We start from the raw sequence: 19708 nt of genomic DNA on the forward strand, positions 1-19708 counted from the left end.
AGATCAGTATTGACCGCGTTAACTGAAAAGACCAAATCAATCGGCGGCTCTTTTGATGTTTGGACCTTCTGTTAATCGGGTGTAGAATCCGGTGGCGCCCCGAATATGCAGGCGGCGCCACCACTTTCACGAATTAGCGAAGGGGACTAACAAATCTTCGCCGTTATTAGAGAAACAACAATGAGCGTTAGGGCAGCAAATTCCATGAGAACTTCGACAAACGACACAGTGAAACCTCCCTACTCGTATATTGCCCTGATTTCCATGGCGATTAACAGGTACTGTGAATAACAGGGAATTTTAGCTTGCATATTTAAAACTTTTTTTGATAGCAAGAAAGATAAACGGATCACCCTGAGCGGAATATACAAATTCATCTCGGAGAAATTTCCTTACTACCGAGACACGAAGCAAGGTTGGCAAAACTCTATAAGGTAACTTTGATCAACTTGTCGACGTTTAAACTTGAGTTTTCATTCAGACACAACCTGAGTTTGAACGAGTGCTTCATCAAAGAAGCTAGAATCGATAAAAAAAGAGGGAAGGGCAGTTACTGGACATTGGATCCGGATGCTTTCAATATGTTCGAAAATGGGAGTTACTTACGAAGACGACGCCGATTCAAAAAAGCGGATGCATTAAAGGTAAATCACAGAGTTCGCTAAGATTTAAATCGAATTTCGCAGGAAAAGGCAATGAATTTACGAAACCAGAGGTTGGTGTCGAACCCGAATGTCATGATCCCGAAGACCCGACCGATAAGTGATCAAGACTCTGGATATGGCGAGTCAACAGAGAATCCCATAAATGAATATGCTTTTCTTGGTGCAAGTCAGTTTACATCTCCACCCCCGTTACCGCTGCCTCACATGACCCCTGAGCTATACCATTTTTGCCATTACCCGAGCTGGAATATCCATTGCCAAAACGATCCTCAGTACGCTACTAACTTTTCTCAAATGGTAAACTCATAATGGCCACTTTCAATTTGAATTTTTATTTAGACTTCTGCCCAATACGCCTATCAACAACCTGTTTTTCAACACGATGCATTTCTGCTTTCGAATAAATTGTGAAACTCACTCGATAGTACATTGTAACTTTTACGTTTAAACTCGTTTATTGAACTTATTCATGGATAATCAGGGTGAAGTTAAATTTTCCTAGTCTGATTCGTAATCACATTCAATCACATGGCTTTTGCATCAGTGTATGTCAGGTACAGGGCAATTACTTTTTGGCTTTAGCAAATCGCTCAGCGACGTTGTTCCAGTTGAAGACATCGAAGATCTTCTCAACGTACTGAGCACGGAGATTTTTGTACTGGATGTAGTAGGCGTGCTCCCAAACGTCGATGCCGAGAAGAGGAATTAATCCAGTCGTAGCCTCGAGTGGGTCTTGGTTCTGGCAGGTAGCGACCTGCAATTTGGAAGCAGTCTTATTCCAGCCGAGCCATCCCCAGCCAGATCCTACAATTTATCTTTATTTCAAGAGAAATAAAAATCTTAATACCTTTGACAGCAGCTGACTTGGCGCACATTTCTTTCTTGAAAGCTTCAAACGAACCGAAGTCAGTATTGATCTGGTCGGCGAGCTCGCCAGTTGGGAGGCCACCGCCATTAGGAGCCATGTTAGTCCAGAAGATAGTGTGGTTAATATGTCCTCCGCCATTGAAGTTGATAGCCTCAGAAACTAAATCAAACTGATATATTTAAATAAATACTCTGATCTTACGCTGGTTCATCGCGTTGACGTCCCCAGCGCGTTCAGCAGCAGCAAGCTTTTCGACAGCGGCGTTGAGGTTAGTAACGTAACCATTGTGGTGCTGAAAATTAAATTAACACGAAATCACTTCAGAATCTCAACCTTTGAGTGATGGATTCGCATGATCTCTTCGCAGATAGTTGGCTCGAGTTGACCGTATTCATAGCCAAGCTTTGGCAGCTCGTACTTTAGATCTTGGCCTGTTTCTGCCTTGATCGAGCCGAGGACCTTGGCGATCAGAGGGTTTCGGATTCCGGCTTGCGCTTTACCATCGCTGATAACGATGTTCTTGATAAAGTCGGTCTGCTCAGAGATAGCAGCGCCTTCGGAAGCAGCATTGGCCATCTTCAACAATAATAAGAAATAATTGATCTAAGTATGACATGCCTGGTTGATTTTGATGCCAGTTGCTTCGGCAAGCTTGGCTTCAAGTGCAGCTACGTAAGAATCCATACTAAAATAGATAATCTTCAAATTCTGAAGCAGAATTACACTAATGTTTTTGAGAGAACAGAATAAATATGAATTTAGGCTGATGGATCAACTACATATCGTCCCGTGATGTTGCCGGAAAGCATCGCTTTTGCGACGTCGGGAACCTCTTCCAAAGAAATGATCGGATTTCGGCCGATCAAGTCGAGAGCACTCTCTGGGCAGGCGTTGGACAATAGTTCGTATGCAGATTCTCTTTTCGAGATTGGAAGGTAAACACATTCGACACCATTTAAAGTGATTCCACGGAGAATAAAGGGTGCTTCATGGAGTCACTTACTATCGACAAATAAAAACATGTAAATAAAAAATTGGTGACGCATTCCTACGCTCGTCGGGAGATCTAATCCTGCAGCAAGGCCACAGGCCGAAACAGTGCCATATTTCTTCGTCATCGACAAAATATTTGCAAGAACGTTTGACCCGCAAGCATCGACGGCACCGGCGAACCTCTCCTTTGCGAGAGGACGAGGTTTGCCTTCAAAATCTGATCGTTCGAGGACACTACTCGCTCCTAACGAAGTAAGGAATTCGCTATCTCGATCAGCTTTTCCGCTTATTGCGTGGACTTCGTAGCCAAGATTGCTAAGCAATGAAATGGAGACGGAGCCAACGCCCCCAGTAGCACCAGAGACGGCGATAGGCCCATCTGATGGTTTCACGGAATCTCGAATAGCCTCAACGCAAAGCGCACTTGTGTACCCAGCAGTGCCTATTCTTGCAGCTGTCAAATGGCTCATTCCCTCAGGCAGCCTTTGACACCACTCTGGTCGGACTCTTGCTTCTTCCGCATAACCGCCAAAATGATCAGTGCCTATCCCAAAGCCGTTCACAAGGATTTCGTCGCCTTCTTTAAACTGTCCGGAAGTGTCTGACATAACAGTTCCTGTCAGATCAATGCCGCCAACCATTGGAAATGGGAGACCAGCATAAAGACCTTGAGCGACAAGAGCATCTTAAAAGTTCTTTATACTTTCAACGGGCTCTTCAAGTACCTTTGTAATTGACGTTTGAGTATTTCACCTTAACGTGGACACTGCAAGGCCCTTTTTCGCCTCGAACTTTAGAGACCTCTGGCAAGTCAGCTACAGTAAGGCTTTGAACAGAAGCGGGAGTCTTTTTAGCGGATGTTACCAGAGCTCGAAACGCACGAGCACTAGTTAATTTCATTCTGAAAATAATATGGATGACTGTCGAGCCAATTTAGATTTAATGAAGAATATCATATTCTGAATATGTTAATAGTTAACAACTTCAGACCACGCTTGTTAGTGATGTTTACCCGTTGTTTAGCTAGTCGTGGCTGTGTCTGCGTTGAGGTGTTGAAATTAACTTTTTTATATAAATAGATATGTCTGAGTAAATATATGATATTTTACTACTGAATAGATCTCTCATCAGCATCATCACTTGTTAATATAAATATTCATATCAGCTAAACAGGAAATTATTTGGAGCTCAGTTTAGTTTTTCGTTTATTCGATTTGAGCGAGGTTAAATGATCCCCTTTTCTTAAAAATCACGTAGGAAAGTAGCACAGTTTGTACTAATGATTAGGAATCTATATTAATAAAATTAAGTTAAAAGTTCAAATGTCGAACTTTAAGCGATGACTATAATCGCATAGCCGCTGAAATCTAATGTAATACGGTTGTTAAACCGCAGTCAGGTCCGTCGCTTGATATGGCAGTGTTTTTCGAAGCGCATCATTCTCAGAAGCTAAAGCGAGAGAGAGAGAAAAATTTCAACACTTTCCCCCGCAGCACGTCTTTGGCTCCATTATCATTTCAATGCTTTTTCTTCGACGAGCAGCCGCTCCATCCTAATTATACATTTAACTCTACCGTATGAAGACATAAATACTGTACCTCCGATTCTTTCTTTTTGGTATCTTTTTCATTGGACTGAATGTCCCACATCTTTCGATAATGATTATTTAATGCCAATAGCTCCGTGTGGCTACCCATCTCTGCAACTTCACCGTCTTTGAGCACAATGATTTTGTCGCTGTTAACAATTGTCGAAAGCCTGTGAGCGATGACGAGCAGGGATTTGTTCTTCGTCGCATTATCGAGGGAATCGAGGATACGCTGTTTTAAAATTAGAAAAGAAGCTTTTGATATTTACCTGTTCAGTGAGCGAGTCGAGCGAGCTTGTAGCTTCATCATAAATAACGATTTCTGGGTCCTTGAGGAAACACCGAGCAATTGCTAGACGCTGTTTCTCGCCGCCCGACAGCTTCACTCCTCGTTCACCGACGATAGTTTGGTAGCCGTTCTTCATTTCCTCCACTGATCTGTGCAAATCTGCCACTTCAGCAGCTTCGATGATTTGATCTTCAGTAGCATTCAAGTCTCCATATCGAATGTTGTTGTAAATGGTGTCGTTGAACAAAACTAAACGAACAAAATCGTTTGTTGCTTTATGAAAATGAAACTCACCGCAATCTTGTGGGACGACTCCAATTTTTTCGCGGAAAGATTTAAGATTGAAGTTACGAATGTCCTCCCCATTTAGCTGAACAGAGCCTTCTTTTGGGTCATAAAACCTGAACAGTAGCTTCGCTAGTGTAGATTTCCCCGACCCTGAGCCGCCCACAATAGCGACCCGTTCACCGGGGCGGATACGAAAGTCTACGCCTTTGAGGATCGAGTTTCCGTCGGCATATGCAAACTTGACATTGTTGAATCGTACTTCTAGGTCTTTATCCATAGGCGGTGTCTTTGTTCCTTCTTCTAACTCTGGTTTTTCTTCCATCAATCGCCACATCGTTTCAAAATCTGTTCGTGCTTGAATTAAGTCTCTGTAGGTGGATCCCAAGAAACTGAGCGGTCTTTGAATCTGTTGGAAATAACTGGCAATCATCACAAACTCTCCAAGAGTCAGTGTTCCTGCAGCGATAGAAGCCTAACAAAGAATTAGCTGAGTACAGTACGGAGAACGCTCAACCTGTCCAAAGTCGAGGATCCCAGAGGCCATTCCCAAGTTGAAAAGCAAGCACGAGCCCAAAATTGCTTGCTGCCCCATATTCAAAAGTGCGAGAGTTCGGTCAGTTTTAAGAGCCGCGCGTTCGAAATTAGCTAACTTGCCATCATAGCGAGTTGCTTCATATTTTTCATTTGCAAAATATTTGACGGTTTCATAGTTGAGAAGAGAGTCCGTGGCTAAGTTACCAGCATCCATGTCGGCTTTGTTCATGGCTATTCGGAAGGGCGTTCTATACTAGAAAAAAAAAAGAAAATTTATACAATTGATTTTGGAAAAATTAAACCTGAGTGAATTTTATGGAAAAGGCGGAATAGATTCCAGAAGAGACGAGGAGAGAGGTAGCGTAGAGAGGACCACAGAAATACCAAATAAAAGCACCAGTACACATGACTTGAAACATTGCGGGTGTAAATACAATACAGGTGGCATGGAGAACGGTGGATATTGCCCGATTCCCCCTGTCAACAGCCTTAATTAAAAATATTGAAAGCTGGAAACTTGAAAAGATAATAACCTTCAGAAGCGCACCCGTCTCCCGATTCGTATGAAACCGATGATCAAGAGAGAAGAGCTTTTCGACGAGTCCGCGGCCTATTTTTCTAGTGGTGCTTTGCTTTACTGTTGCGAATGTGTACGATTTGTACTGGTCGATAGTGGGCTCGAGTAAGCTCACCGCTGCGTACGTAGCGAACGGAGCGGCAATAACAGCGGCATTTTCTAGCGATGGCAGAGCTCCACTCTCGATAGCTTTAACCAAAGTAAGATATTGCTACCTCAAATACTGACAAACCTGTTAAAGTATTGACTAAATCTTTCCAGAAGATGGGGATTGCCAGGCTGAGCCCCTTCGCTCCAAAAATCAAGGCTCCAGTTTTCATGACAGTGAGTTTTATTCTTAACTTTGATAAGATAATAAACAAGCCTTATTGGTTACCTCGATGATTCGGGAACCTGCGCACTTGGCCAAATAAATGGCTTTACTTTTTTCATCAGTTGACCGGTTGTGAGTTCAACTCGATCCAGGCCATCAATATTGCCAATGACTGCAGCCCCATGAGTGTGAAATCGCTTTATAGTGATAACTCGTCTCCGAGTTAGACAAGATATCGTACTCATTCTCGAAATAATATATTTAGTACAATAAACAGTGATATAAGAATAAAATTTATTTCAATGGCAGTATCAGTTGAGTTAAAGTGAACAGTCTTCAACGGTTTTATTCATCTGTCTGTGGCCACTAAGAATATCGTCGAAGCATTCTTCAACCATATTATCCAGTCGGCCATAATCCTTCACCAAGCGTATGTCATTCTTGTTTTGGGACATACAGAAGAGACATATCTTTCTGAGACGTACAAGAAGATCAATAACATAGTTATTGAAGGGTGAGTAAACATGTGATATTCTAGCAAGTGCAGGCAGGACTCCAGTGAAGAAGCTTATCAATTCGTCATGAGTCAAACCTAAACTATATTTCATCACAGAAACAAGAAGTAGATCTACCTTCAAGCAGCGTAAAAGCGACGCGAATCGCGATCTTCGATAACTCGAATGTGCGAGGAATCGGGTAGTGATAAACAAGATGCGAGAGTAGTTGTATTGCAAACGATCTCAGCTCCAGATTGGTATATTTGAGCAGCTCAGGAACAAATGAAACGCATATATGCATCGAGGGAACACCGTGAACGAGACAAGAGATAGCGTCCGGAGAGTATCCTTGGAAATGAAGCAATTTGCACAGCACTGGCTGTCCGTGGAACACATGATCGTCGATAAACAACTGGTGTATAAAAAAGCATATTTCACATTGAATTTCACGGAGCCTCAGTTCCCTAATTGTATATTCAATAAAACTTGGAATTAAAAAGATATAATTTTGAAATCAAGGAAGAGACTTGTAATGGCGAACTTACCCAGTAACGCTGCGATCGTCTTCAGATGACGGTAGAGTCATCTCGATAAGTACTTGGAGAACAGCGACTTTTGTTGTCAACAAGATATTGGTTTTGACTCGTTTCGACTCCATCAGCTCAACATGACTTCTCTCCTGAGAACCTCGTAAACGGAAATCCGTAATAAGTGTTTGCTGGTAGAATGTTTTTTGAGTATTTACAAAACCGCGCAAACATCCAAGAAAGATCTCCACAAGAATCGGGTTTCTTATCACCATGTTGATACACTGAAAAGCTAAGGAAACTATGAGAGATTGCTAGTTGAAAGCAAAATTACCAAGCGTCGGATTCTCAATATAATCATCGAAAGAGTATTTATCATCGCTCGATTTTGCTAGATCTTGCAAAGTCTCGACCCAGAGCTGTCGGGGAATATGTCGCTGTAGCCTGAACCAAAGTTTCCTCATCGAAAGCATGAACCATCGGGGTAAGTTTTTCGAGTCTTCTGGTAAACTCGCTAATGGACGTGTCATCAGCCAAAACGTCTCCAAATCATCATCTCCAAGATTTTCTAGCTTTGTCATTGTTCCTCTTAGCCTAGAAGACATGAGAAGAGGTTTCGTTTGGCAGACTCACCTTTTGTAATCCAATTTGCGCAGTTGCTTTGAGTACTTTGTGGATAGAGTCTCAAGCTCGTCACCAGAATATCTTTCTATTTCTGATGGCAGTCCTTTGTCTGGCTTGTCGAATATCAGTAGTTCTGGTGCAACTACAGAGATCGATGATAGAAACCGCGGATAAACAGAACTCGCGAGGCTTGGCGTCCTCTCGGCAAAGGCGAGAAAACGTTTCAGTGGAATTCTTCGTAAAGCTGCTGCTGGAAATTTGACATTAAACTTACCCGCCGTTTGATAATTTCGATAAAGGAAGTCTGCTCTCCTTGACAGCGCGACGGCGAGAAACGTGAGGTAGTAAGCTAATAAAGTTTACTTTGGTTTTGCAGTAATGTCCGACTAACCTAGAAGTGTCTTTCCGAGGATAGGCACAGAAGGATCCAAACAGGTTTCGACAATAAGATCCGCTGAAATCGGGCTTTGAAGATTGGCAAAATCCTTCTTTGTCTTGGGAATATTTGCACGTATGAGAGCTTTGATAACTGTAGGAACATGTGGGTGAAGAGGAAGTGAGCATTGGCAAATTTGATTAAATATCCATGTAGCGACATTTTGGATGCCGTGAGCAGTGAACTGACGCCCTTTAAGAAGATGCAGAACCCCGTGCAGCGGTACCATTTCGTTCATTTTTGAGTTTAGATTTCTTGTAGGAGAGACTGAAATCGCAAGTTCAGAAAGGGAGGTGCTTTTGTAGATAGACTGTGTAAAGACTTGTTTGAGTCGGTGCGTCGTCAGCGATTTGATGCGCATCGGACGATACTCGATCGTTGTCCTAATAACTTCCTCGATTTCATCCTTCTCTTCGTAGATGAAGTGAATGCCGCAAATCAGAAGATACTCTTTTAATCGGGCCAGTTCAGTTTGCGCCGCTAAATCTTCGCCGTCGCCTGTACATCTCGAAATGAGTCCACTCAGCCATCTTGTCAGTCTACATAGCATGCTGGTTTCGTTCTTTGCGTTCCCTGATGAGAAGTCCCCATAGCACACTGCCATTGAGATTGCCATCATAAAGAACTGAATGGACCCCTCATTCAGATCATTTTTCAAAATACATTCAAATAAAGTCATCATCCTCGAGGATTCGTCAAGGGGGAATTTCATGTTTAATGAGGTTTTCATAACACAAATGACGAAGAGTGTAGCGCAGCCAAATCTATAGTCTTCAGCAGAGGGGTTTGTCGCTTCGTCTGGGTCCCCGTAAATCGATATCAACAATTCCACGATTGACATGATTTTTTTCCTCAGCTTTAAAATCACTGTCTCGTTAAGCAAGAGTCTACTCGTGAATTGAGTCATCAGCCAGGTCAAAATATCTTTTCTGTAAAACAGTTCCGTATGAATAGTGTCGAGGAAGTCTGCATGTTCCATGTCGCATAAGAAGGAAATGTTTATCCACAAGTGTATTCGGTATTTAAGGCAGCAGCTTTGGATGAATTCGTTTGCCGAAGAGTAAATTTTGACGATTCCATTCAGGTAAGAGAACATTGTCGCAGAGTCCATTTTCTTAGAAAGAATGATCGACTTAATCGCTGGCCTCATCAATTGTGATTTTCCAATGATCAGAGCCTCGATAAAAAACTGACTGTAAGGAAGCTTGTGAAGAGCACATATGATCTGTTCATAGCTGAGAATCTTCGTAAATTTGTCAGTAACCGTCAGTAATAAAGTGACTAAGAGGGGATGATTTGCCACATCTTCAAAAAGGCGATCCATGAAAGACGGCGAGAGAAGACTCGAATAGAAGCAACGGACAGTACTAGCAAGATCTATTCCAAAACCAGCCATTGAGGCTTCTCTCCCTGACGGCTTCCTGCTGCGCGACCATGAAATGATATCCTCCCATACTTCTGATAAATTGAAATCGATAAGACTATCTATCAGTCCAACGGATAAATCTTTTTGAGATCGGCATGGACGAAACCTCTTCAAATCACTTAAAAAAATTGTCAAGAAATAACTTGGATTAATTATGCTGACCTGATTGACACTGAATTATTGTTATTATCGAACAATAATCTGCATATAATTGGCCGCAATATTAGACCAAGCGGTTCGACATCCACATAAACATCTATCAAACTTCGGATGTCTTTGGATTTAATAGATTTAACCGCTCTTCCGAGATCTTTTGTCGAAACCAGTGAACTTAGTAAGGGCCGGTTCATCTAAAGGTGATTATTATTAATAAATTTTTTCGAGAGAATGATTTTTTGAAAGGACAGTAAAATATGAAAATCTGGGTAGAATTACAAGGTGAGTGCAGGAAAGGAAGAAACAAGACAGGAACAGAAATCATCAACCCATATTTTTCCGATTTCCGTCTCCACGCCTCGTCGTATCTTTGTGCTCGTCCCACATCTGATCTTTTCTGCGCTGCTTGTCTTCTTCAGCCCACGTTAACTCACGATGCTCATCACGAGGAGGATTAGCCGCTATTTGTCTCGCCTTTTCCTAGTGTGATAGGCAATATAAAAATTAGATGAAGGACCCCTACCTTTTCTTGTTGGCGCATAAGCTGGGCCTGCCTTTCGCCGAATTCCTCGACAGTATATACCGGTCGAGAAGGATATCCAAGGCCAAAAACTCTTTTCATTTCTTCATTTTTAGCAATCATGAAGGGCTTGACAAGTTTACAAGCTGGAAGTGAAAATCGTCGCCTACCTGAGTAGGAGGACGAGGTCGAGGTTGCTCTGGTCTTACTCCTGCCTCTCTGGGTGCGATTTATATCAAAAGTACATATTAGCGTACATTTTACTTCGAGTATAATAACTATTCGTCAAATATTTATAAATCTAGCCTCATTTTGAGCATTTCTAGTTCCCTTTTCAACATGGACATATGTTCGTTAGAAATGAGCTCTGCGAATGAGATGAAGCTCATCCAATATTTTCTTTCAATTTCCTCATCGGCGGATTCATCTTCTAGACAGTACTCATGCGTTTTCATCGATTCAGTGATTTCCTTCTTTCTTTTGAACATTTCAACCTTTTGTGTTCTCATATCTGGATACGACTTCTTTGGATATGCAAGACCATAGTCGTTTAATGTCTTCAAGTAAGATAGAAGGCATCCCATGATAGATTTAAGCGTCTCCAACTGCGGATCCGACTCGTGGGGCTTTAAACGAAACTCCGCCTAAACTTCATCATTTCTAGGCTTTTGCTTGTGGCGCTACATACCTCGAAAAACTTCACGAGCATATACTTTAGGCTTTTGGTTGATACTTCTTCGATCTCTTCATTGCATGAAAAGAGCGCGAGAGACTCTATCCTGTCATTTGCCTCCATCGTGACGTCTATCATTTCCTTAAAGTCGATGCTCTTAGAATCAGTGCCAATCCTCCGCCAGCATTGAAGAATGTCAACAAACAGAGTTGGCAGATCTTTATTTTCCATCGACACAATCTTAAAAACAGACAGGTAAAATTAATCAGAATGATGACGGTGCAGTCATGAACAAAGAGGAAAAGAATTAATTGGACAAAATTAAACCTTCCATATTCTGCCAGACTTTCGCTTCCACTCTTTTCCCGTCTGATCGAATAGATTCAGCCGGTCTTTATCTTCCAAGTATAATTCCAGTTCGTCTCGCTGAATATTTAAAATGTTGACTTCTTTTTCTAGGGCTGCTTCTTTGCTTGAGCCGCTGAGGCCAATCCGCTCAAAGAATGACATGTCTTGTTTACGACCATAATCGAATTCGAGAGCAGTTTCTAGCTGTTCTCTGTTGGTAACAAGTGGATCTTCTTCCGGAAGAACAAAGTTGAACACATATTCTGAATCAAGTCATAAGCCTGTCATCGCTTTTGCATGAAATACCTCTAAAATGCCTTTGGATCGCAACAAATTTTTCATCATCAGTATCCACCAGATTTGCAGCGAGCTTGAAGTCCATGAAAGTCTTCTCGTCCATGAGCTTTAAGTTTTTGCGAACATAGTGAACCAGATACTCTATTCCTTCCGGATTAAAGTATCTGTCTATTATAAGCGCATCTTGGCTCTCATCGTCTTCGATTTGAAATTCTTCTTGATGCGCTAGATAGGTCCATAAGGATTCGGCCAGTTCCATGTCCGATCCAAGAAAACCTTAATCACAAATCTATATTAATTTTTAGGGCGAAAGAAAACAACCTTTTGTGTAGGCGATGTTGCGTTCATAAATGTGTCCACGAGTAGATATAATCGAGAGAGCATCTTTAGTCGGAATGAGAACTTTTGTCGCTGCTTCGAAATCTTTCTTCCGCTGTTCCATGTTGAGTACAACACGTCTTGAGATTTGATCCATCAACACTAAATTCAATCAATCAATCCAGTTTCTCTATGAATCCACATACGTTCACCGTCGAGATCAAGCTGAAGCAGCCGTTCTCGGAACATTTCGACGTGAAGCTGGACGAGTTCAAGTGTGGTCACCCAATCCATCCTCAAATCCGCATTCTTCCTTAGTTCCTCATTGCTCGCAGCTTTGATGACTAAATGTCTGATAATGAACTTGATCGATCAAGTTCTAAGCTCACTGTAGTAAGAAATAAGCTCCGCTAAAATGTGTTTTTCTTCATACACCATTGTTTCAATGCCTATCCGTCCACCAGCTTCAAATCTGTCTCGACTGGACTTGATTTTGTAGCCACCGAAGAAATTTAACCGAGTCGAACTAACAGCCAGACACCGACTGAGAGGCACCCGTCGAGTACACACGCGTAACATGCTAAAATGGACTTCTCAAAGTCTCTCAACTAGTTATTGAAGCTTTGGATGTTTTAACCAAGCAGCTTTTTCAGGCTTTCCGTTCTTGTCTAGCAACATAAGTTGAAGTGTTTCGATCTCCCACGCCGAGCGGCGGCTTAAAAATTCGAATTGAGAAGTTCTCACGCTTGGTGCATAGATTCTCGTTGATAGCCATTGCTCCATTCTGAACACTTCATTTCAAAGCAACTCAATTAATTGCTCGCACCTTGATAAAATGCCCGAGTGGAGAGCTTTTTCGATGAGTTTTAAGTCGTCCTCTATTGAATCGTCCCTGTTTCGCATCGGGAGGCCGCATTGCTCTAGCTCTTCGTCCGAAAGAAGCATACTTTGAAAAATCTTCGACTTGAGTGCCAACGTTCCAAGCGCGAATAAAAAAAAGTAAGAGTAAATTTTCGACGGCCGAATCGTTCTCAGCGGGCTTTTAGGTGCTCCTATCACTTCCGGAGAAAACATCATCAAGCAGTTTAAAAGAAGAAGAGCAGCTATTGCTGGGTTCGCCAAATATTCTATGCTTTTGTTGATCCAGCGAATTTTGTCAATTGAGTCCAGCTTTTCGCAGTAGCGGTAATTGAAAGCAGCTTCTTTGGATGAGTGCCCGACCCCGTCGAAATCTTTGACGCGCGCTTCGGCTATAAGCTGCCAGTTTCTATTCTCCACTTTTGCGCTGCCGCGTCATTCTGATCTTTGTAAGGCATGTTGACGTCGAGTTTTATGTAGGCAGTTCCGTTCTCTTCGTCGAATTTGAATAAACTGTAAATCTCCTTGTTGTGAAGCTCAAAAAGCCACGAAAGGAAGACGTTGTTTCTTTGACCTCTTCCGATCGTCGATGGCAAGTTCGCAACATAAGGTAAAACTTCTCGACTGTTCCAGCGCTATCCACACTTTTTCTTTCCATTAAAATTTCGCTAGAATAATTATCATCAATTAAGCGCCGTTCCTTTCCATCGCGTTGTGCTGTGCCGCTTCGATCAATATTTTCCTTATGAGATTATGACCGAGACCTTGAACTCGTCTGTCGAATTCAAGCGTGAACGACCACCAGCAGAAAAAGGCAACGGTCGCGAGACTCACAGTAACAAGAAAGAAAAGTCCTTTGTAGATGATCGTGAACCACAGATTTCCGAATTTGAATTTAGTGTGGTGATTCTGTAGCGGATTATTTCTGCTTTATTTAGGAATAAAAAGATGATTAAAAATTTGAAATATCCCTGGCTCAAGGGCACATTTCTCCAGTCTCATGAGTCCTTCGCGATCTGACTCTGCAACCATTTGCCGCCACTCGATCGTTTGCGATATCGTCAACCCTGCAAGAAATCGTCAGCATCGCAAATAAGTCATTTCTGTCAAAGTTACCTCTGAAAAGAACCCATTTTTTGAGAAATTTCTCCCGCAAGGGGCTTATTTGTACGAGTCGAGTTGAAACAAGTGTATTTGTACTTGTTATCCGATTACATTGTCGAAACATTTCTAAAATTATTTAATTGATTAGCGATGAATTTGATAAGTTTTACAGAGAAATCATAATTGAAGTTATTTCTAAGAAAATTACACGCAATTACTAGGCTTTGGCGATAGATGAAATCGTTTATGATTTCAGTGGTGGTTTCAGTCCGCGAGGCTTGAAATCGAGCGAGCGGGGGCGTTGCGATGCGATCTAAACAGGCGCCAATTCAAACGACGCGAGCGCGCGGAAAACCGAAATTTGCAGAAAAATATATTTTCGGAAAATAAGAGAAAAAAAGAATGGACTCAAGTTACGAGAGAAGACTGAGAATAGCTGAAGCGAAAAGAGTGCGACTTGGCCTAACGAAAATTGTGCAAAATGCAACTAGAGAAAGCCAGCAATTGGATGCTATGAGACAAGGTAAAACGGATATGAAAAAAATATGATTTTCACTCAATTATTAGCGTGGACTGCCGGGCTTCAAGTGCAGGCATTGGAAAGACACTGGCAAGAGTTCGAAAATACAGAATGCGGTGCAGAACTGGAGCTCAGCGCGATGCGTGTACCTTTCGTCATGCATGAAAAGAAAAAGAAAACTTATCGGAAGGCGATTTATGCGGTAGCAAGACTCGGTCATCAGGTCAAGGAATCGGAGCTGTACATTTTTACTAAGGTACGTTTTTTGCAGAAAAAACTTTTCAATGCTTTCAGGAGACGACAGAAGTGGTTATCACGAATATGCTGTCGTTTTCAAACGTATCGCCAGATTTCGAGCTTGTTGTTGATTTGTACGGAATGGAGCTTCCCGAGAAGGAGAAGAAAGGGCTCTCCCCAGAAACAAAATTCATTCACTGGGCGAGGTGCAAACTGAGTGGCAGAGACGCTACTAATAGAACGAGTTGGGCAACTCTTACCGTCCTGCCAAACGCACCTAAATATCCAAGCTTTACGGGCAAGATTACTTTGCGCCTAGCAAGCGCGGTTCCGACCTTGTGTCAAGTGTTCAAAGAAGGTTACCTACATCTTTGGAACGAGGGCGTCGACAATTCTTGGAAGTTCATCTTTGTGCGCCTGAAAAACGGGAAACTACGGGCATTCGATCCGACTAAAGGAGAGAAGAAATGCAACGATCTTGTGCAGATTGACGTCACTTCGCAGCTGAAAATCTCCGAGTCCTCGCGAAAAAGACAGTTTTCGTTTCAGCTGCGCGATTTTGATGGAAGGACCGTTTTCGCTGCCACGAGCAAAGACGAAATGCTTGCATGGATGGAGGCTATCAGGGTGCATCGGCGGCATCTAAAACTTTGGGGCAAGATTGAGGAAGCAGGAGTCGACGAAGGAATGAACGAGCCTGATTCCGTGACAGATACCAATTCTCCTTGGAGTGCTTTCTTCAGTGGACAAACGAAAGTTACCGTTATAAAAACGGGGAAACGCGTGGGCTCCGGCCAAGCGGCCTTGAGTCCGGCTGTAGGTGTAACAAAGGGATCGAGAAGACGGTCAAAATCGGTCGATCTCGGACATACTCCGGTGAAACGAGTTTCACGTTCTCCAGAAAGACGCTTCCGCCGAAATTCTGGCAGCAGAGAGGACGATCCTCGGCTCGTAGCGTCTCCACCACGAGACTGGATGAACTCTGCGAATCGGCTATTACCAAATGTTCAAATGATGCCTCGATATGATCCTCCAACGATTTTACTAGGCCCAAGCGAGGAGGATGAGAACCACGAAGAGACGATAAACGATGTTCTCGATAAAATATCTCCAATTTCTTCGCCAGTCGCTGAAAGAAAACCTAGACGCGACACCCAGCACATGATTACCGATATAAAGGTTCAATTAAACCCAATTCCATTTTCTCATCTTTTGAATTTAGCAAAAACATGCTGCATTGGCCGAAAATCGAAGAAAAACAGAGCAGACGTTCGTCGTGAGCCTCTTCGCACATCAACACAAGTATGCAATTGCCGATTTGTATGTATTACCAATTACATTAGATAAATGGAACAAGGCCGGAAATATCAGAAAAGTACACTCCAATCGGCTCCCCAGCCCGGACCAAATATGGATACGCTGGTGAAATGCGCGCTAAAATTGTTGTCCCAACGAAGGATAAGGTGAAATTTGGTGGATGCCCGAAAGTAGGCCGTATTCAACGCAACAATTTAGAATTCCATGACAGCATTCACCCCGAGGACCAAAAACTAACGTAAGAGCTTTACTAACGCTTTCTAACAAAAGTCTTTTCACAAGACATTAATATTCACGCTTCTTCGCATAGAACATTATAAAAGTATCGAACTTATCAAGTAACATGCATGAAAATAAAACTACTAACGCGAAATTTTTTTATGAAAAAAGTGTTAATTTTGACTTGGAATTTAGTGTGCGAAGAGCACTAGATGGCAACGAAGCTATTTTCACAAATCCTCACGCTGAACATCTCCCTGCACCATGCTTACCACGCTTCCCGCACCTCGAAGAGATCTGATTCTCGCAATCCACTTCAATTTTTACCAACGTACTTTCATACACTATTTCAATAAAATATAAACATAAGTTGGATCTTGTGGAGCAGTTTTTATTGCAAAAAATCAGGCAGTGATTGAGCGAGTTTATCTTCTATAGCGGTAGCGCTTGTAATAAAACCACAGCTGGAACATTCCATTCATGAACTGGCATCGGAATCCTTTCTTATTGCCGAAGTCCCATTCTCTATTCACGATTTTGAAAGCGATGTCTTCGTAGGGTGGGCCCGATTTCACGCGAAGCACACAGAATTCTGGGTCTTCTACAAAATAAAATAAATACTACCCTTATTGTGAGGAGTAGCTTACCTTCTAGCTTCAAAAGATCGTAGTCGGGAGACACGCTCTTGTCGATCAAATCTGGATAAAAGATGTTGAACTTGTATCCTTGAACGATTTTCGGAGGTGGGTTATCGAAATCGTAGTGCATCTGGTTGTACTTATTCCATTCGAAGCCAGTGTGAACTCGATTAAAGAACTTGGGTTTGCGCGGCTTATATTTGTCTGCCCACTTGTAGACTGTATTTTCTAGCTGTGCTTCCACAGAGAATTCAGCTTCATCCTGGTCCATATCTAGATAAAAGAGAATAATTACAAACAGTAATAGAAACAAATCCAGACCTTGCTTGGCAGTTTGGAGGAACTTGTCTTCAAGGGCAGAAGTATTCGTTGTCTTGGCAGCTGCCTTGATCTTTGCAGGATTTTTACGAATCAGCTCCCGCTTTTCTTCGAGGCTTAGGATCTCTATCGAAGCTTTGATGATTTCTTCAGTGTCGGGCACGAAATCAATCAAGGGTGGAGTGTAGCATTTATCCTCATACATTTCCTGAAGTATTCTGGTTTTCTCCGATTCAAGAATAATTAACTTACCTGACAATGCTTCTCCATTTGAATGCGCTTCTTTTCAGCTTCGATTTCTTCCAAACTCCTCTGCTCAATTATAATGCCAGCCTCTTTGATGTCTTCCTTTGGCTTCTCTTCTTTCCTTGAGTATTTCGGCGCTGTAAATTTAGGCTCTTTAAAAACAACCGGTTCCATTTTTTCGGCTTTCTTTTTTGCCTTCTCTGCTTCGTGTTCAATTTGCGCGGCGTCTACTCTTTTCATAAATTCTAAAATAAAGAAGTTCGTTACAAATAAAGAACACTTCGCGTCATACGTTTATGTTGTTCTTGGAGTGAGACCTTTGCTCGATATCCCGCAAGCTCTTTTATCAAAGCTTCCCAGTAATTAATGTCGGCACCAGTCTTTTGTCCTTGTTCAATTTTCAAAGTCACTTTTTCTTTTAACTCATCTAGTTTCGCAACTGACTTTCCCCTGAGAAGAGTGTTTAAAAAAAGAATACATTTTAAGGACTTACTTGAAAATCTTGAGTATGTCCGCTTTTACAGAAGGATTTATTTCGGAACGATGGCTTCTGGATGCTTTTTGGCTTTTGACTAGGTCGTTGGCGACGGTTGTGACATTGTCCCAAAATGTTTGAGCCACTTCTGACTTGTCTACTTTTCTGTAGACTTCTATATCAACGATAAGATCTTCCAGCTGTTCAGTTTCGAGTCCGTTTGTATAAATGTACGGCTCGTGAAGCTCAGTTTCGGGGACTTCTTCTTTTCCTTGAAGAACTTCCAAATAACGCGCGAGGAGATCGATCGGATTTGCTCGTCCATCTTTGATCCGAATTTTCGAACTGCAAAAAAGTGAAATTTATCACATAAAATAAGGAATCATTAACTGACCGCAATCTTGCCTGCTGGAGATGGAACTCTTCCTCTTGCTCACTCCACTGCTTGAATCGCTGCGCGTCAATGTCATTGTCTCCGAGAGCAGCTTCTCGAGCTCGGTCGGCTTCACGAATTTGCCGTTCATACTCTCTCGCCATTCGGGCTTCTTTCACCTTTTCGAGGTCTTTTGAGTTGATTGCTTGTCGGTTTTGAATGAGCTTCTTTTGCTCAACTTCAGTCAAATGTGAGTTCCCCTCTTTATCCATTTTCTTTTTCCAGACAAATGTTTCCACGAGTCTCTCATCTCCAAAAGGATTGTCGTCGTTCGTATAACCAGAAACAGAAGACCCCCATCCAAGCCGCTCTTGCCGCCGCTTTTCCTTGTTAATTTTTTTCTGAAATAAGAGCTACAAATGCTTAATCAGTTCAAGTTTACCTGAAGACGGCGGTTTCGTTTCTCTTCAAGTGTTTCGCATTCTTTTAAATTTTTCTTTGCTCTGATTTTTTCTTCTAAAAGCTTCATTTTCTCCAGCTCTAGCTGCGTCAGCCCATCATCAGATGACGAGGACGAGCTTGGCGATCGTCTCCGACTCGATTTCTTTTTCGAACTCTTTCCCATATTTATCGAGTTCTATTCTCTAAAATTATGACCTAATACCTGGAATAAACGACGAGAAAATACATGGGAATAGAATTGATAAATGAACATTGAAGAAATAATCGTGGGAAATGAACAAAAAACGGCATACGAGCAGGGAAATTTCTGGGAAAGAAAGAGAGAGCTTAGAAATTAGCGGATTTTGACATCTCCATCTAAAAGTGCAGCAAGACAGGTGATTCCGCATGCAGAAAAGGCCTAAAATGAAGTTTATTATAGGAAAACTTGATGAATAACTTGCCCAAATAAGAAGAATGTTGTTGATCGAAGATGCGATGAACATGAGACCGAGCAAGGCAAGTGTAACAAAAATAAGGTAAACTTGTTCGCTATCCTTCTTGTATTTTGAAATAGTGTCCTGAAGAAAACATGGTTGACTTGATAATAGCTTAGTCTATAAGTTATAGATGAAATTACCGAGATTTTTGACAAGTAAGTCGATACGTATACGTATTTGTGATAAATTTCTTTTAATCGTTCATCCTCTACTGTCGTCTCATCATTTGCGAAAAATCCAAATCCCCATTCGATCCAAACGTAAGAGAGTCTAATAACGGTGTTAATAAAGTCAAAACTATTTCATTCTTACCCAAGAAGCGAAAGCGAAGAAATAACAGGCGGGTTCAAGATGTGAATCGCGAAGCAAACAAGAGTTAAACCCCCCAGAAAGATACCCAGTCCAACAGGATTATTCAAAGATACAGTTTCGCCAAATTTAATGATCAGGTGTTGATAAGGCACCAGTTTCTTGTAAGGCACGGGCTTGAAGACGGACTCTTTCTTGCCTATTTCGATACGCATT

The 19708-nt window shown here is 42.0% G+C and overlaps 10 protein-coding genes across 11 annotated transcripts; 2 read left to right on the top strand and 8 right to left on the bottom strand.

Annotated features, from left to right (window-relative positions):
* The first annotated feature begins 76 nt into the window (after nt 1–76).
* Nucleotides 77–1087, top strand: LOC145707576 (forkhead box C1-A-like). Its single transcript, XM_081785127.1, has 5 exons — nt 77–278; nt 333–434; nt 482–644; nt 687–962; nt 1005–1087. The coding sequence occupies exons 1-5, from the start codon at nt 181–183 to the stop codon at nt 1074–1076; spliced, it is 711 nt and encodes a 236-aa protein (XP_081641253.1). The 5' UTR covers nt 77–180; the 3' UTR covers nt 1077–1087.
* Nucleotides 1088–1117: 30 nt separating this feature from the next.
* LOC145707575 (superoxide dismutase [Mn], mitochondrial-like) lies at nt 1118–2286 on the bottom strand. The gene is made up of 5 exons (XM_081785126.1): nt 2152–2286; nt 1867–2109; nt 1735–1825; nt 1513–1692; nt 1118–1469 (listed from the first exon to the last, which is right to left on the bottom strand). Exons 1-5 carry the CDS (start codon nt 2215–2217, stop codon nt 1231–1233), a joined length of 819 nt encoding a protein of 272 aa, XP_081641252.1. The 5' UTR covers nt 2218–2286; the 3' UTR covers nt 1118–1230.
* On the bottom strand, nt 2248–6357 carry LOC145707571 (iron-sulfur clusters transporter ABCB7, mitochondrial-like). Its single transcript, XM_081785120.1, has 10 exons — nt 6179–6357; nt 6035–6138; nt 5759–5991; nt 5528–5713; nt 5206–5478; nt 4698–5163; nt 4384–4652; nt 4125–4346; nt 3252–4078; nt 2248–3211 (listed from the first exon to the last, which is right to left on the bottom strand). Exons 1-9 carry the CDS (start codon nt 6232–6234, stop codon nt 4001–4003), a joined length of 1887 nt encoding a protein of 628 aa, XP_081641246.1. The 5' UTR covers nt 6235–6357; the 3' UTR covers nt 2248–3211; nt 3252–4000.
* Nucleotides 2292–3426, bottom strand: LOC145709228 (acrylyl-CoA reductase AcuI-like). The gene is made up of 3 exons (XM_081786906.1): nt 3252–3426; nt 2576–3211; nt 2292–2518 (listed from the first exon to the last, which is right to left on the bottom strand). The coding sequence occupies exons 1-3, from the start codon at nt 3424–3426 to the stop codon at nt 2292–2294; spliced, it is 1038 nt and encodes a 345-aa protein (XP_081643032.1).
* A 38-nt stretch (nt 6358–6395) lies between the features above and the next one.
* LOC145707570 (integrator complex subunit 2-like) lies at nt 6396–9971 on the bottom strand. Its single transcript, XM_081785119.1, has 7 exons — nt 9788–9971; nt 8155–9743; nt 7773–8112; nt 7474–7733; nt 7158–7431; nt 6748–7076; nt 6396–6707 (listed from the first exon to the last, which is right to left on the bottom strand). The coding sequence occupies exons 2-7, from the start codon at nt 9593–9595 to the stop codon at nt 6436–6438; spliced, it is 2916 nt and encodes a 971-aa protein (XP_081641245.1). The 5' UTR covers nt 9596–9743; nt 9788–9971; the 3' UTR covers nt 6396–6435.
* A 34-nt stretch (nt 9972–10005) lies between these two features.
* Nucleotides 10006–11218, bottom strand: LOC145708052 (immunoglobulin-binding protein 1-like). The gene is made up of 5 exons (XM_081785670.1): nt 10990–11218; nt 10608–10945; nt 10472–10520; nt 10305–10430; nt 10006–10261 (listed from the first exon to the last, which is right to left on the bottom strand). Exons 1-5 carry the CDS (start codon nt 11203–11205, stop codon nt 10106–10108), a joined length of 885 nt encoding a protein of 294 aa, XP_081641796.1. The 5' UTR covers nt 11206–11218; the 3' UTR covers nt 10006–10105.
* A 21-nt stretch (nt 11219–11239) lies between these two features.
* LOC145708051 (uncharacterized) lies at nt 11240–12547 on the bottom strand. The gene is made up of 5 exons (XM_081785669.1): nt 12327–12547; nt 12144–12281; nt 11941–12099; nt 11629–11895; nt 11240–11585 (listed from the first exon to the last, which is right to left on the bottom strand). Exons 1-5 carry the CDS (start codon nt 12514–12516, stop codon nt 11296–11298), a joined length of 1044 nt encoding a protein of 347 aa, XP_081641795.1. The 5' UTR covers nt 12517–12547; the 3' UTR covers nt 11240–11295.
* A 1683-nt stretch (nt 12548–14230) lies between these two features.
* On the top strand, nt 14231–16567 carry LOC145706661 (rhotekin-2-like). 2 transcript variants are annotated; one of them, XM_081784088.1, is made up of 7 exons: nt 14231–14422; nt 14467–14675; nt 14714–15835; nt 15879–15958; nt 16000–16119; nt 16172–16211; nt 16388–16567. In XM_081784088.1, exons 1-5 carry the CDS (start codon nt 14302–14304, stop codon nt 16001–16003), a joined length of 1536 nt encoding a protein of 511 aa, XP_081640214.1. In that variant the 5' UTR covers nt 14231–14301; the 3' UTR covers nt 16004–16119; nt 16172–16211; nt 16388–16567. The 2 variants fall into 2 exon arrangements, with proteins under 2 accessions (XP_081640214.1, XP_081640213.1); XM_081784087.1 differs by having other exon boundaries at nt 16000–16211.
* Nucleotides 16563–18905, bottom strand: LOC145706660 (splicing factor Cactin-like). Its single transcript, XM_081784086.1, has 8 exons — nt 18685–18905; nt 18264–18643; nt 17888–18214; nt 17687–17844; nt 17401–17639; nt 17152–17356; nt 16840–17103; nt 16563–16793 (listed from the first exon to the last, which is right to left on the bottom strand). Exons 1-8 carry the CDS (start codon nt 18865–18867, stop codon nt 16618–16620), a joined length of 1932 nt encoding a protein of 643 aa, XP_081640212.1. The 5' UTR covers nt 18868–18905; the 3' UTR covers nt 16563–16617.
* Nucleotides 18906–18912: 7 nt separating this feature from the next.
* LOC145706663 (uncharacterized) lies at nt 18913–19707 on the bottom strand. Its single transcript, XM_081784089.1, has 4 exons — nt 19496–19707; nt 19324–19453; nt 19148–19264; nt 18913–19104 (listed from the first exon to the last, which is right to left on the bottom strand). The coding sequence occupies exons 1-4, from the start codon at nt 19705–19707 to the stop codon at nt 19039–19041; spliced, it is 525 nt and encodes a 174-aa protein (XP_081640215.1). The 3' UTR covers nt 18913–19038.
* Nucleotide 19708: the final 1 nt, after the last annotated feature.

The sequence above is a fragment of the Oikopleura dioica genome, chromosome XSR, assembly GCF_907165135.1.
Source record: "Oikopleura dioica chromosome XSR, OKI2018_I68_1.0, whole genome shotgun sequence".
Classification (NCBI taxonomy): domain Eukaryota; kingdom Metazoa; phylum Chordata; class Appendicularia; order Copelata; family Oikopleuridae; genus Oikopleura; species Oikopleura dioica.

What these genes read in the sequence shown, in the direction of transcription:
- LOC145708052 (XM_081785670.1), bottom strand. Translation starts at nt 11,205, where the DNA reads ATGGAAAATAAAGATCTGCCAACTCTGTTTGTTGACATTCTTCAATGC. An exon ending in TGCTCGTGAAGTTTTTCGAG is followed by an intron (nt 10,946 to 10,989) that starts GTATGTAGCGCC and finishes GATGAAGTTTAG; the next exon opens with GCGGAGTTTCGTTTAAAGCC. An exon ending in CTAGAAATGCTCAAAATGAG is followed by an intron (nt 10,521 to 10,607) that starts GCTAGATTTATA and finishes AATCGCACCCAG; the next exon opens with AGAGGCAGGAGTAAGACCAG.
- LOC145707576 (XM_081785127.1), top strand. Translation starts at nt 181, where the DNA reads ATGAGCGTTAGGGCAGCAAATTCCATGAGAACTTCGACAAACGACACA. An exon ending in ATTTCCATGGCGATTAACAG is followed by an intron (nt 279 to 332) that starts GTACTGTGAATA and finishes TTTTTTTGATAG; the next exon opens with CAAGAAAGATAAACGGATCA. An exon ending in AAAAAGCGGATGCATTAAAG is followed by an intron (nt 645 to 686) that starts GTAAATCACAGA and finishes CGAATTTCGCAG; the next exon opens with GAAAAGGCAATGAATTTACG.
- LOC145706663 (XM_081784089.1), bottom strand. Translation starts at nt 19,707, where the DNA reads ATGCGTATCGAAATAGGCAAGAAAGAGTCCGTCTTCAAGCCCGTGCCT. An exon ending in TCTTCGCTTTCGCTTCTTGG is followed by an intron (nt 19,454 to 19,495) that starts GTAAGAATGAAA and finishes CACCGTTATTAG; the next exon opens with ACTCTCTTACGTTTGGATCG. An exon ending in ACAACATTCTTCTTATTTGG is followed by an intron (nt 19,105 to 19,147) that starts GCAAGTTATTCA and finishes ACTTCATTTTAG; the next exon opens with GCCTTTTCTGCATGCGGAAT.
- LOC145707575 (XM_081785126.1), bottom strand. Translation starts at nt 2,217, where the DNA reads ATGGATTCTTACGTAGCTGCACTTGAAGCCAAGCTTGCCGAAGCAACT. An exon ending in TGCGAATCCATCACTCAAAG is followed by an intron (nt 1,826 to 1,866) that starts GTTGAGATTCTG and finishes TTTAATTTTCAG; the next exon opens with CACCACAATGGTTACGTTAC. An exon ending in CGTCAACGCGATGAACCAGC is followed by an intron (nt 1,693 to 1,734) that starts GTAAGATCAGAG and finishes AGTTTGATTTAG; the next exon opens with TTTCTGAGGCTATCAACTTC.
- LOC145708051 (XM_081785669.1), bottom strand. Translation starts at nt 12,516, where the DNA reads ATGTTACGCGTGTGTACTCGACGGGTGCCTCTCAGTCGGTGTCTGGCT. An exon ending in GGAGCTTATTTCTTACTACA is followed by an intron (nt 12,282 to 12,326) that starts GTGAGCTTAGAA and finishes TCAGACATTTAG; the next exon opens with TCATCAAAGCTGCGAGCAAT. An exon ending in GATCCAAAGGCATTTTAGAG is followed by an intron (nt 11,586 to 11,628) that starts GTATTTCATGCA and finishes GACTTGATTCAG; the next exon opens with AATATGTGTTCAACTTTGTT.
- LOC145709228 (XM_081786906.1), bottom strand. Translation starts at nt 3,426, where the DNA reads ATGAAATTAACTAGTGCTCGTGCGTTTCGAGCTCTGGTAACATCCGCT. An exon ending in CTCAAACGTCAATTACAAAG is followed by an intron (nt 3,212 to 3,251) that starts GTACTTGAAGAG and finishes AGAACTTTTAAG; the next exon opens with ATGCTCTTGTCGCTCAAGGT. An exon ending in CCCGACGAGCGTAGGAATGC is followed by an intron (nt 2,519 to 2,575) that starts GTCACCAATTTT and finishes GACTCCATGAAG; the next exon opens with CACCCTTTATTCTCCGTGGA.
- LOC145707571 (XM_081785120.1), bottom strand. Translation starts at nt 6,234, where the DNA reads ATGAAAAAAGTAAAGCCATTTATTTGGCCAAGTGCGCAGGTTCCCGAA. An exon ending in CAGGTTCCCGAATCATCGAG is followed by an intron (nt 6,139 to 6,178) that starts GTAACCAATAAG and finishes ATCAAAGTTAAG; the next exon opens with AATAAAACTCACTGTCATGA. An exon ending in TCGACTCGCTCACTGAACAG is followed by an intron (nt 4,347 to 4,383) that starts GTAAATATCAAA and finishes ATTTTAAAACAG; the next exon opens with CGTATCCTCGATTCCCTCGA.
- LOC145706660 (XM_081784086.1), bottom strand. Translation starts at nt 18,867, where the DNA reads ATGGGAAAGAGTTCGAAAAAGAAATCGAGTCGGAGACGATCGCCAAGC. An exon ending in CTCCAGCAGGCAAGATTGCG is followed by an intron (nt 18,215 to 18,263) that starts GTCAGTTAATGA and finishes ACTTTTTTGCAG; the next exon opens with TTCGAAAATTCGGATCAAAG. An exon ending in ACTCCAAGAACAACATAAAC is followed by an intron (nt 17,640 to 17,686) that starts GTATGACGCGAA and finishes TCTTTATTTTAG; the next exon opens with AATTTATGAAAAGAGTAGAC.
- LOC145706661 (XM_081784087.1), top strand. Translation starts at nt 14,302, where the DNA reads ATGGACTCAAGTTACGAGAGAAGACTGAGAATAGCTGAAGCGAAAAGA. An exon ending in ATTGGATGCTATGAGACAAG is followed by an intron (nt 14,423 to 14,466) that starts GTAAAACGGATA and finishes CTCAATTATTAG; the next exon opens with CGTGGACTGCCGGGCTTCAA. An exon ending in ACATGATTACCGATATAAAG is followed by an intron (nt 15,836 to 15,878) that starts GTTCAATTAAAC and finishes TTTTGAATTTAG; the next exon opens with CAAAAACATGCTGCATTGGC.
- LOC145707570 (XM_081785119.1), bottom strand. Translation starts at nt 9,595, where the DNA reads ATGGCTGGTTTTGGAATAGATCTTGCTAGTACTGTCCGTTGCTTCTAT. An exon ending in CGCAAATTGGATTACAAAAG is followed by an intron (nt 7,734 to 7,772) that starts GTGAGTCTGCCA and finishes CATGTCTTCTAG; the next exon opens with GCTAAGAGGAACAATGACAA. An exon ending in TATTGAGAATCCGACGCTTG is followed by an intron (nt 7,432 to 7,473) that starts GTAATTTTGCTT and finishes TAGTTTCCTTAG; the next exon opens with CTTTTCAGTGTATCAACATG.